Here is a 12,215-nt window from a genome sequence, read left to right on the forward strand (position 1 = left end):
AATTGCCTGTCAGGATGACAAATTTGTCTTCATTTCTCTGTACTTCTGGTAGATTTTGTTTCAGTTACTTTGTGGCTATTAAACTAGGTGCACATATACTTAAAATTATCCTGATGAATTGAATCAGGAAGGTACATCTTCCTGATGAATTGAACCTTTTATCTGTATCTGTAATCCTTTATGTACTACATGATGCTTTTATCTTCAACTCAGTTTTGTCTGATATTAATATAGCTATTTAGTTAGTATTTGCTTCATATATACGTGCTTCATGCATTTTTCAGTCTTCTCTGACCTTGTTAGGCATACGTATCTCTTAACTATCATAAAGCTAGATTACTGTTTTAAAATTCAGTCTGAGCTTGCTTTTATATGAGTTTAAACCATTCACATATATGAGAATTATTGATGGAGTTGGACTAGTTTCTGTCACCTTTTTTTGGTTTGTATTTGCCTGCTTTCATTTTTTGATCTTTTTTGTCTTTTTTAAAGATTCATTAATCACTATTGTAATTGTTGTTGGTTGCCCAGCTCTCCTTTATTTTGTACTGTTTTAAACTCTGTTTCTGTTCTTTTATTGGTTACCACTGAAATTTTACCATACAGATTTAATATTCCAGAAGTTAATATTCTGACCCCATCCCCAAACAGTAAATAGATTTTAGAATACCTTAGCTCCAGTTTTACCCCCTCAGACTTTACATTATGTTTCCAGTGTTTCCATTTTGGCCCTTTTTTTAATGGATAAATTGGGCACCATTACTGTTTTACCCAGGCAGTGTTTGTTCACATTTACCTACATATTTATTGGTTTTTTTTTTCTCATATCACTTGAATGTTATTTGGGGATTGTCATTTTCCAGTATTTTAAAGTATTTTGAAGTGTATTCTTTGGAAGTTTCTTTGGAACAGGTCTGTTGGTGGTAAATTTCCCCAAGAGTCTGTTCACCTACAAGAGTGTTCATTTCTCCTTGTTCTTGTGCAGTAGCTAGCTTTACTGCGTACACAAATCTAGGTTAACAAGAGTTATTTGCTCTCATCACCTTGTTTATATTATGCCATTGTCTTCTGGCTTCCATGGTTGTTGAGTGGACTTCTGTTATTCTAATTGTCTGTTGTTCCTTTGTAGGTGAGCTGTCCTTTTTCTGGCTGCTTTCAGGATCTTCTGTCTGTCTTTGATGTTCTGCAGTTTCACTACAATGTGTCTAGGCATGGATTTCCTTTTATTTTTCCTATTTGGTATATGTTAAATAAAACTTTATATTTAAAGTAAAATACGGTACATTATGAAATATATGCTCACCATAGAAAATTTGGAAAAACAAAACAAATCATTGCAATACCTGCTGATAGATTAGAAAATAATCAAATAGTATAGAACAATTTAGAATAACAAGTAACATTCTTTGCTTCATTCTTTTCCACACTGGTTCTCCTGGAGGCCACCACTTTTAAATGCTTCTGTTTATGACTTTCTTTCATTTTCTCCATGTCTGTAATAATATGCTTATACCGCTGTTTCTTAATTCACCAACTATAGATGTTATGTTTTGATTTCTTGCTACAGTATATCAGTATCTAACTCTCACTTTTCCTTGCCTCCAAGCCCATGTAGTAAATTCACTATTTTTAGTTCATCTACGGATTACTTTTATAATTTTAAGTAATACACCTATTTCTTGTCTGATTAACTGTATCAGTATATTTTGACTCCTGAAAGATAAGGATATTTATGTCCTTTAATTCTTATACATCTTTTCTCATCCCCCCACTTTCTAAATTCTGTCACCCGTACTTTTATATTGCTGAAGATCTAATTTACATTTTGTTCTGTTTTTCTAGTTACAGTTGCCATGCTTTGTAGATTGACTGTAAAAGTAGAGAACCAGTAAGCAGTGTTTAAATCATTAAGACTCAAAATGCTTCTCAGGGCCAAGTTTACATCATCTTCTAGAGTTCTTCATTTAGGGGTTCCCTAGAGTTGTTTACATTTTTCCCCTTATGTACAGTGTTTTGTTTTTCTTTGATTCTTCTTTTTTTCCCCCTTCTTGCATTGCCTACCTGTATTATAGTCTGAAGGTCTATCATTTTATACTATTAAATCTTTGGGTTTCCCTTTTTTCTTAGGTACCTTCCTCCTAGAGCCTCTGTCCTCTTCTGATCATCCCACTGGTTGCTCTCTAGGTCTGGTTCAAGGCTGTCATCCCAGGATTTACTCCTCCCCCGAGTTTGCTCTGCATTTCCTGGATCCCACTTTATCTTCTCAGTATAGTCTTCTGTTTTGTCACCACATCATGAAGAAACTTATATGGGAGGTAAATTTTTTGAGCCCTTAGAAATCGGAAGTATTTGATACTTCGACTAGGTACAGAATTCTTATCCTCAAAAAACTTTGAAGGCGTGAGGCTTCAAATGTTTATGAGGCTTCTAATGTTTATGCTGAGAAGTTGGTAGCCCATCTGATTCTTATTCCATTATTAATACTAGGGCTTTTCCTCTGGGGATATTTAGGATTTTCTCTGTGGTGGTTTGTTTTTTTGTCTTTGTTTTTTTTTTTTTAATGGAAGTATAGTTGATATACAGTGTTTCAGGTATACAGCAAAGTGATTGATTTATACACACACACACACACACACACATATACTCTTCAGATTCTTTTCCATTATAGGTTATTAGTCTTATGTGTTCTTGATGTCTGAAATCTGCTGTGATAAGTCTAGGTACTAGTTAGTTACTTACGGGCTGGATACCCTGGGCACCCTTTTAATTTGAAAACCCATGCTTTCAGTCTGGGAAATTCTCTTATATTATTTCTATTAAAAAATTGTTCTTTTCATTGTTCTCTTCTTCTGGAAATTCTGTTAGTTGGATGATAAATTTCCTGCCTTGATTTTTCTCCCTTTTCTCTCCTCAATTTTAACTTGATCTTGTTCTACTCTGGAATATTTTCTTGACTTTATCTTCAGTCCCCCTATTTTTTCTTTTTTAAGACAGGCATATTTTAAAATTTCCACAAGCTCTCTCTTGTTCTGTTTTTCATAGTATCTTATGAATACAGGATCATTTCAAATTTGTCTGAAGAACATAATAAGAGGTTTTTTTGGATTTTTTTTTAGAGAATTCTCTTTTGTCCCCTAATGGATAGTTTTCTATCAGTGGTTGTTTGGTGTTTTTGCACTTTCATTTGCAGGCTCTTTTTAAGAAGTCTGGACACGTGGTTACTAGTATAAGAAAAGGCAGTACGAAGACGTACCTAGTGTTGTGGCATGGGCTGTAAGCTTTACTGTGGGCAGGTTTTGTTTTAAATAAAGCAGATAAGGAGCTGCTTTATTGGTCTTGAAATTGCAGAGGAATTTCCCTGGGGGGCCCTTAAACACTCCCACTAGCTGCCTAGATTCTCCCCATATCATTTGCTGAGTTTATTTAGAAAAGAATATTTTTTTAAAAATTAAAAAATTTTATCTTTTAAATGTTTGTGCCTATACACAATGTTTTCTTCCAGATGTCCACATAGCTTGCTCATCTCTGTGAGGCCTTCCCTAGCCCCCCGAGCCACACACTTCCTACCACAATTTTCCTTTTTCTTTTTTTTTGGCCGCGGTATGTGGCATGTGAGATTTTAGTTCCCAGACCGGGGATAGAACGTGTGCCCCCTGCTGTGGAAGCACGGAGTCTTAACCACTGGAGTGCCAGGGAAGTCCCCCAGCCCCCTTTTCTAAAACTTAATTTTTCTCCATAGCACTTATTGCCATCTAATACATATTTTATATTTTCATAGTTTGGATACTTTTATCTAGACTTGGAGCTTTAAATATCATCAACATAAAATGTGTTTTATTTGTTTCTTTTTGAGGCTCATCTCCTTCCCCTCAACCACCACAATATAAGTTCTTTGACTGGGGGTGGGGTGGTGGTGGTGTGTGTGTGTGTGTGTGTGTGTTTCATTGCTGTTATCGAGCACCCAGAACAGTGCCTGGCATGTGGTAGGAGCTTAGTAAATATTTGTTGCCTTAATGAATGTGTCACTCCTGCTTGCATCTTACTTGTGGTTCTCCCAGTGTCTCATTTATGGCTTTTTTGCTTGGTCAGTATTTGTGCATGTATTTTCTATTTTCCAGAGGTGGTTGAAATCTCATCTGCTATGATCCCTTCCTAACCCCCATCTCTAAATCAGGGATCTCCAGATTTCTGACCATACAGTTTTTTGTATTCTAAAATTATTTTTCAGTGTGTACGCTAAATGTATGTATTTAGTTTACATATACACACTCAAATGCTCTTATTGATATGTATGTTAGAACAAAGTGGATTATCCTCTTAGAGACCCAATTTGGAATCCATTGCTTTATGTTAAGGATTTGTGCCATTTTTAAGTTCTTTACTTCATTTTTACGGACTCTCCAGAAGGAGAGGCTGTAAATGCATATACTTAATATATCATGTTGGACTGGAATCACTGTGAAAGACTCTTAGTAAAGAGGAGTTTTTGTATTCAGAGAAAACAAGGAAAATTCCCCCTTCGTTCAGCCCACTGCCTTCCTCAGAGGTAAGCACTGCATTTACAGACTGGTGTATGTCTGTAGTCTTGGCATTTTTTTTATATGTATGTACATGTCCATCCTTTCTGTATAGAGTAGAATTATCTGTATATTTATATGTACATATGTATGTCCGTATAAAGGAATTACACCACATGATTTTCTTTGTAACATGTTTTGTTCCATTTAATGTATCATAGAAGTATAATAACCTAGTGATTATGAATACGGGCTCAGGGAGAGAGACCGCTTGCGGCAAACCCGGCTCTGCCACTCACTAGCTGACCTTCACCTTTCTGTGCTCTGGTTTCCCAAGAATATGTGAACTTCCTCTGTTGATGGATATTGACGTTGGAGTCTATGGAAGGATCTTTGCTTATTTTGCATTCTAAAGTTGGGCTGGGCCCAACTTTGAAGGGCCCAGGCTTTGAAGCCTCAAATGGCCTCTTTTTAGGCACTTTGTTTCTTTGTGACCCATCCCCTGTTAGAGCACTTTTCTACTTTGCTCACTGAAGTTGTGTTTGCTGCCCAGCTGATTTGCAGGTGGTGCTTGGCTGGGGATTTGCCACTCTTCCTAATATTGACTATACATGTCCTCTGTTAGCTAGTGCTCTTAAAAAAATTCCATGCAACTCTAAAGCCTTGTAAAATTTGAAAATTATTTTCTGTGTAAAGATTTTGAAGAGTTTAGGTTAATTTACAGATGTAATGGAGAAACGAATAAAGATTCTTGTATAAATTTCAGCACTTTTTCTCTGTTCTCTAACTGTGAATGACATCTATTTAACTGGGAAGTCAAAGGCTACAGTTCTTTATACAAATTCTTTTAGAGAGGCTGTGGGGAGTTGTGTTTACCGTCTTGCATCCTTATATTTTGCACAGCTTATTTGTTGGCTTGGTGAGTAAACCAAAGTAAAAACAACCTTTCTCAAACTAAAGCTGTGGAGAGACATCTGTGATCTTGGATTGGAAGACTTTAATATTGTTAAGATGGTGATACTCCCCAAATAGATCTTGCATTCAACTCAATCTTTGTTAAAATCTTTGCTGGCTTTTTTGTAGAAGTTGGCAAGCTGATTTTAAAATTCACATAAAAATGAAAAGGACTTGGAATAGCCATAACTATTGAAAAATAATAAAATTGGCAGACTTATATTTCCCAAGTTCAAAACTTACTACAGAGCTACAGTAATCAAGACTGGCACTGGCATAAGGGCATACATACAGACCAATGGAATCAAATTGAGAATCCAGAAATGAACCAGTATTCTTATGATCAATTTGAATTTCGGTAAGGATGCAAAGACAATTCATTGGGGAAAGAGCAGTCTTTTCAAAAAATGTTGCTGGACACCTGGATATCCACCTGCAAAAGAATGAAGTTGGACCCTTACCTTACACCATATATAAAAATTAACTCAAAATGTAAGAACTAAAATTATAAAACTCTTAGGAAAAAATAGGTATAACTCTAAATGAGCTTGGATTAGGCAGTGGTTTCTTATGGCACCAGAATCACAAGAAACCAAAGAAAAAAATAGTTAACTTGCACTTCATCAAAGTTCAAAACTTTTGTATTTCAAAAGATACTATCAAGAAAAAGAGAAGACAACCCACAGAATGGGAGAAAATCACATATCTAATAATGATCTAGTATCAAACCAAGGCCAAGTCCTCATTTTCCCTATCTTTAAATTTCCACCATATCTTATATCAGTACAGTTGAATTCCATTATTACCACACATATATATATACATTTTTTTAAGATTTTTTTGATGTGGACCATTTTTAAAGTCTTTATTGAATTTGTTACAATACTGCTTCTGTTTTATATTTTGGTTTTTTGGCCATGAGGCGTGTGGGATCTTAGCTCCCTGACCAGGGATCGAACCCACACCCCCTGCTTTGGAAGGTGAAATCTTAACCACTGGACAGCCAGGGAAGTCCCATCACCACATATATATATATATATATATTTTTTTTTTTTTTTTTGAAGTACGCGGGCCTCTCACTGTTGTGGGCCTCTCCCGTTGCAGAGCACAGGTTCTGGACGCACAGGCTCAGCAGCGATGGCTCACGGGCCCAGCCACTCCGAGGCATGTGGGATCCTCCCGGACCGGACCCGTGTCCCCTGCATCGTCAGGCGGACTCTCAACCACTGCGCCACCAGGGAAGCCCACCACATATATTTTTAAAGAGATTTGTCTGTGATCATGGGTCCAATTACCCTCCCTATCCTCTCCCTAGAAAGGAAGTGTCAAGTACTGTCCTATTACTATTTTCAAGGGGAAATGAAACTCGATACTAGATAAAACAATTTAAAAATAATCTGAAGCTTGAAAATTATGGGTAATTGATGAAGGGGCAAAAGTACATTAAGTTCACATCATATTCAGGTATGAAGTATGTCATGCTGTTTTATTGCTTAGTTTATGCTTCAGATCTTCAGTGCTCCTCATATGAGGTAAATAATAGAAAATTCTTTGTGTGTCACATGTCTGCTTCCAGCCAATCAGAAGCCAGAATTATTTTGTGTGTAATAATAGGGTTTATTGTTTAGAGAGGAGCTATAAGTAAGACTCACAGGATACAGGGGCCTGCATATTAGGGCTTCTTAGTTGTGGCAAAGAGAACATTGGTCTGGTTTGTTTAGCATTTTCAGATTTACTTTGGAGCTCTGACTCCAGAAATGTACAGCTCTATCTTTTAATTTATAGGTTTTAAAATGTTACTTTTAATACTTCTTAAAGTAACAGCCTTAGTGATTGCTTTTATTTTTGATGAAAGTTTAATGGGCTGTGAAAGAAAAATTACCAAATACTAAGAAGGAAAGAGAATTTTATGAAAATGTCTTCAAGGTTTCCATCACCATCTTTACCAGTTTTCTTTTCACCTGGGCCAATTGACTTAGGTTCTGTAACAAGTTCCTCTTGTTCACTGAGTGAGCTAGACAATATTTCCCAACTTTTAAGGAAAATATCAACTGATATCAGTGAAATTAAAGGGATGAAAGCAGCAATTTTGACAATGGAAGCAAATCTTCTTGATTTAAATGTTAGAGTGTCACAGAATGAAGCAAAAATTTCATCTTTGGAGGTTAAAATGAATGAATATTCAATGTTAACATCTGAATGCAGCAGACAGTTTGAATATCTTCAAGAGGTAGTAGATTTTGAATCACAGTCAGGAACTACTGATGTAAAAATAATTGGCTTCCTTAGAAACCTTGAGAAAGGTAAATTCCTAGTATGTGATCTCATCGTGTAGTAGTTTTCATATGGAGGCAGCAAGGCACAGAGAACTTGAATTTTTCATGGACCTTTAATGACAAAATCAGACTCTTCTACATGATTTAACTTAGAAGCCTAGACTTTAGAATTTCGTCCATTTTAGTGGATCTCTCTAAAATGATGGTTTGAAAAGGTAGATGAGTATAGAGAGATGAAGCAAAACTTAAAATGTCAGAGAATGGTCCTCTTTCATGTGTCTGTCTTGTGAAATTACTTGGAAATGTATAATTCTTCCATTGTTCACTGTTTATGCTAAAGAGACCTGTTGTTAGTATTTGAATTCCTGTAACCTAATTAATTACACATCAGTTTCCCAAGCTGTCCTACAGGAATACAATTTGACCAAATGATATCTGTATTTTAGGTCAGCTCCTCAGGATTTACTGTGTTTTTAACCATGATAATTTTGAAAGGAATTAACTTTCTTTTTGCACACCACTAAAATGTAATATAATATAATATGTTTTAAAAGAAAATAGCTGATAAAACTTTGGTAGGTTTTAAAATTTTTACTGAAGTTGAATTTTAATGAAACATGATAGTTGGCAAACAGTTGCCAACTTACATGTCGGCACTGAGTGAGCAGACTGTCCTTGTGAAACTGACAGTAATAGATTTACTAAGAATTAGCATGCGTGCGTCTTACTGATATTTCAGTATTTGGAACCCTATCAATTACATTCCCTCGTACACCGTACTGTAACACTTCTGTTCTAAATCAGCAAGTGAGTACCTAGTATCTGCTGAGCACTGGGCTGGGGAGGTTTGGAGAAGTTATGATATTCTCCCATCACTGAAGATAGAAACTGAAGATAGAAAAATCAATTCTGTGTCTCTGTTTTATTTCATTTTGCAGTGCGACTATGAGGAAATTATGAACGTGTTTAAGAAATAATACATACTCTAGCGGAGCATCTTTTCTTACAGGAGATCCAAGTGATTGTTTACATGCTTTGCTGGTTTAGGACCTGGGCTGTAGAGCTCTGAGTGTCTACTTACTTGTTCATTATTCTTTTTGTATCCATCCAAGCCTGTAGTTTGTCTTTTGGGAACTCTGATCAGATAACTCTGGGGTGTTGTTTTGCACTTTTGTGGGTGGGGGATTGACTTATAATGGTGAGAGCCTAGGTGATTGAGAGAAACACTTCTCATGTTGATCTTGCAGTTGGCTGTTGCCTGTCTCCCAGGACGCAAGCTGAGGGTCCTTGCAGCACCTCCCCCTCGCTTTTGCACCCCCTTTTTCTTTAGCACCAGGCTTTATCTCCAATCCAAGGAAACCAGCTTCCAGACAGGGAGAACCATTGCCATTTTTGATTTAACCTGAGTACAGATTTTTGTCTTACAGACCTTTGGTCTATAAATATTATTAAATTGTATTGTTGAAGCTTTAAACTATTTTAAAGACTTTCAATTAAGAACCCAGAAAGATTATTTTGGTCTTAATTTCTGGGAAGCACACGTGCTGGTATTGTTTGTTTTTTAAGCTTAGTGAAGTTTTAAAATTTGTATTCTAGGAACTCAACAGAGGCAATTGTTATCCCGACTGCAAATTGACCCAGTAATGGCAGAAACTCTGCAGATCAGTCAAGGTTGGTAATAATCTTAAATTTTCTTTGTAATCTAGCATTTTTCAGTTGTTATTTCCATTCCTTACACCTCATTTAATGTATCTTGTATGTCTTAGATCCTGCCCTAAGATTCCATATTAAGATCTGTGAAAATATTTTAGGGCCAGGAGATAAGATCTGCATTTTCTTCATGCTATGTGGTGTTTGTATTTTTCACCTCATGCAGAAACTTTCTTCCTTTGATGCCATTTCACCCAGATCCCTGCAAACTGTTGGCTGCTCATGCCCCTGCTTTAGGGACCACTTGAGTCCCTACCCTACTCTCCGTCCAAATTTTGCCATTGCCCTGAGCTGCTTTAGTGTCCTCTGGCATGTTCAACATTATCTCCTCACTTGTGCTTCACTTTAGAATCTCATGGCCAGGGCTATACCTAGAGCTTACCATTCTTAGAGCCACCGTAACTTGTTTACCTGTCTCCCTGACCCCCAGCACACAGACAGAAATACCATGGGCTACCTCAGGACTGGGGTGAGTGCCTTATTTATCTTTGTGTTCTCAGTGCCTGGCCCCTGCCAGATGCGTGTAAGTGCCTAATAACTGTCTGCTGAATAAATGAAAGGAGCCATTGGATCCCTGGAATCATTAATTCAGATCCTGTTTTCTCCTGCATCTGTTTCCTCTAAACCTGCCCAGTGTTGGAAGCTGTGGTCCCTTGACCCCTCCCTGTTGGCTCCTAACTGAATTTTCTTCACCCGTGTTCAGGATTCCACAGTCAGCAACTATATTCCCTGACCCGTCCTGGCCTCTGTCTTAGAAAGGTGTGCTTACTGTCTCTAAGGGTTACCTTTTACCCAGATGCCAGATCCTACTCAGTTGACGAACATCCTGGTGTCGCCACACTTCTGTAGCTTTGGGCTCTACCCTCTTCTGGCTTCTCCCTTCTGTCTATAAAGGTGTTGAGGTTTTCTTCATCCTTGATGTTGCCCTCTCATCTCCCCACATTCCATCCTGCTTTCTACATAAGAGTATTTTCAAAATGTTCGGCAGCTAAGGTCTGTGTATGTTGTATTTGCGTCATCAACTCTTAAACTTTTTTTGTTTCCTTTATTTTTATCCATGATGCATGTACAATTTGAAGCATCAAGCAGTTCTACAAGGCTTATGAGTTAGTATATCCTTTGCTTACCTCCTATCACGTTTTTTATTTCTGAGAGCCCTTTTGTTTCTGCATATTCCTTTAATTTATTTTTTAACCTACTGATTTTATTTCATGTATGCAATACTTTCTCTTATTTCTCTGAAGATATTAAAGGCAGTTTTGGACATTTTGCTCCCCTCCCTCCTTGGTCTTGTTTTCTCCAGGTTGTTTGCTTTGATCACTGTATTTCATGACAGGTTCTCAGATGTCTGAGGATCCTTGGTTGACTTACATTTAAGAGTGGGGCACTTAAAAAGCTGGTTGGTGTTTTGGGTTCATTAATTGGGGGATGAGGTAGGGGGTTTTGACTTTTGAATGTAGATCCTGCAGTGGAGAGTGATTTGTCTTGCCTGTTTACTTTGGGGACACCATGATGTCTGTGTCTTTGGGTCTTTTCTATCAGGTTGGTAAGCTTCTCCAAAGAAAGATCTTTCAAGAAATGGAATGGCTGTCAGGGTTCTGGGAGCTAAGTGGGGACAGGGGGCTGAGGGACGCACCTCAACATTAACTACTATGTAATGTTTACTTAACCCACACGTTTTCAGAATCGTACTTCTTTCAACATGGCTGGCATTCATTGGTCCAGAAACCCTCTCTGTTTTTACCTTTTCAGGAGTCTAAAGCTCCACTTTTCTCTAAGAGAGAAGTGGTCAAAGGTTACCAGGAAATCTAACTGATTTTTGAAACTAATAGTATATACCTTTAGTTAATTTTGTTGTGGCACCTTTCTGTCAGAGACCATGATGCTTCATCATAAGCTTATCTAGCAATGATCGATGGGAAAGCACATCTCCAATTATTCCAAGTATCTTTAATATAAAGGTTAGGGGAATAGGTGTGGTAAGGATCAGAAAAGAAGAAAACAGATAAATAAAAGAGAAATGGACACTTGAACCCACTTCTGTTGTACCCTGTTTTCTCCCAACCCCTTTCCCAGGGTCCCCTGTGCTGCCACTTTCTTAGCCTTTGAAGAATCTTGGGATCCACATTAGATTGCTTTATTATTGGCTTACAATTCTGCTTTTCGAGATCTACTAAGTTAGTTTTCTACTTTCAAAATATGGTTATCTCTTCTTTTACAATTATTTTCTCTGTGAGTTTTTAAAAAAATTAACCCTTTAATTGACATTTTATTAGAGTTTCAGGAGGAAACAATGCGTGGGTTCAGCCTGTGGTCTTTACCCAGAAGATGTCACTAACTCTCCCATCTGTCTGCCCTACTTGACCCAGGCTGCTCTCGTGAGTCTTGCAGAGGTGACCAGTGGCTCGTGTGGAGTGTATAGCTCAGTTTTCTGTGCACAGTTCTCTAAACTCTGTGGTGTGTGGCACTTGAGTTCCAATGTTTTCTTCCATCTTTGATCCTTTGGCTTCCAGGACTTCACTCTCTCTCTGTTTTTCTACTAATTCCTTTTCATTCTCCTTCAACTCCCCTTCTCCGCTACTGCCCCTTAAAATGTTAACTTTATCCTTTGTCGTGCCCTCAGCATTATTTCCATCTCTACTGTATTCTCCCAAGATGCAGACTAGTAGAACTGCTGTGCCTCAGAAAGAACAGGGCGGTGAGAAGGGGCAGCAGCCCGTGGACTGAACTGCGGCCCTCCTGTTGCTATAGCTCTGAG

The 12,215-nt window shown here is 37.6% G+C and overlaps 1 protein-coding gene across 8 annotated transcripts in view; it reads left to right on the top strand.

The window, feature by feature from the left end:
• ZC3H14 (zinc finger CCCH-type containing 14) overlaps positions 1-12,215 on the top strand; it is a 38,244-nt gene that overhangs the window by 15,875 nt on the left and 10,154 nt on the right. For 4 of the 8 annotated variants that reach the window (XM_030883629.2, XM_030883630.2, XM_030883640.2 and 1 more), the window contains exon 10: positions 9,344-9,418. The exons of the other annotated variants lie outside the window; for them this stretch is intronic. In XM_030883629.2, the coding sequence (XP_030739489.1) occupies positions 9,344-9,418 (75 nt within the window). The remainder of the gene's footprint in view (positions 1-9,343; positions 9,419-12,215) is intronic. 8 annotated transcript variants of the gene reach the window in all.

Source organism: Globicephala melas, chromosome 2 (genome assembly GCF_963455315.2).
Source record: "Globicephala melas chromosome 2, mGloMel1.2, whole genome shotgun sequence".
NCBI lineage: Eukaryota > Metazoa > Chordata > Mammalia > Artiodactyla > Delphinidae > Globicephala > Globicephala melas.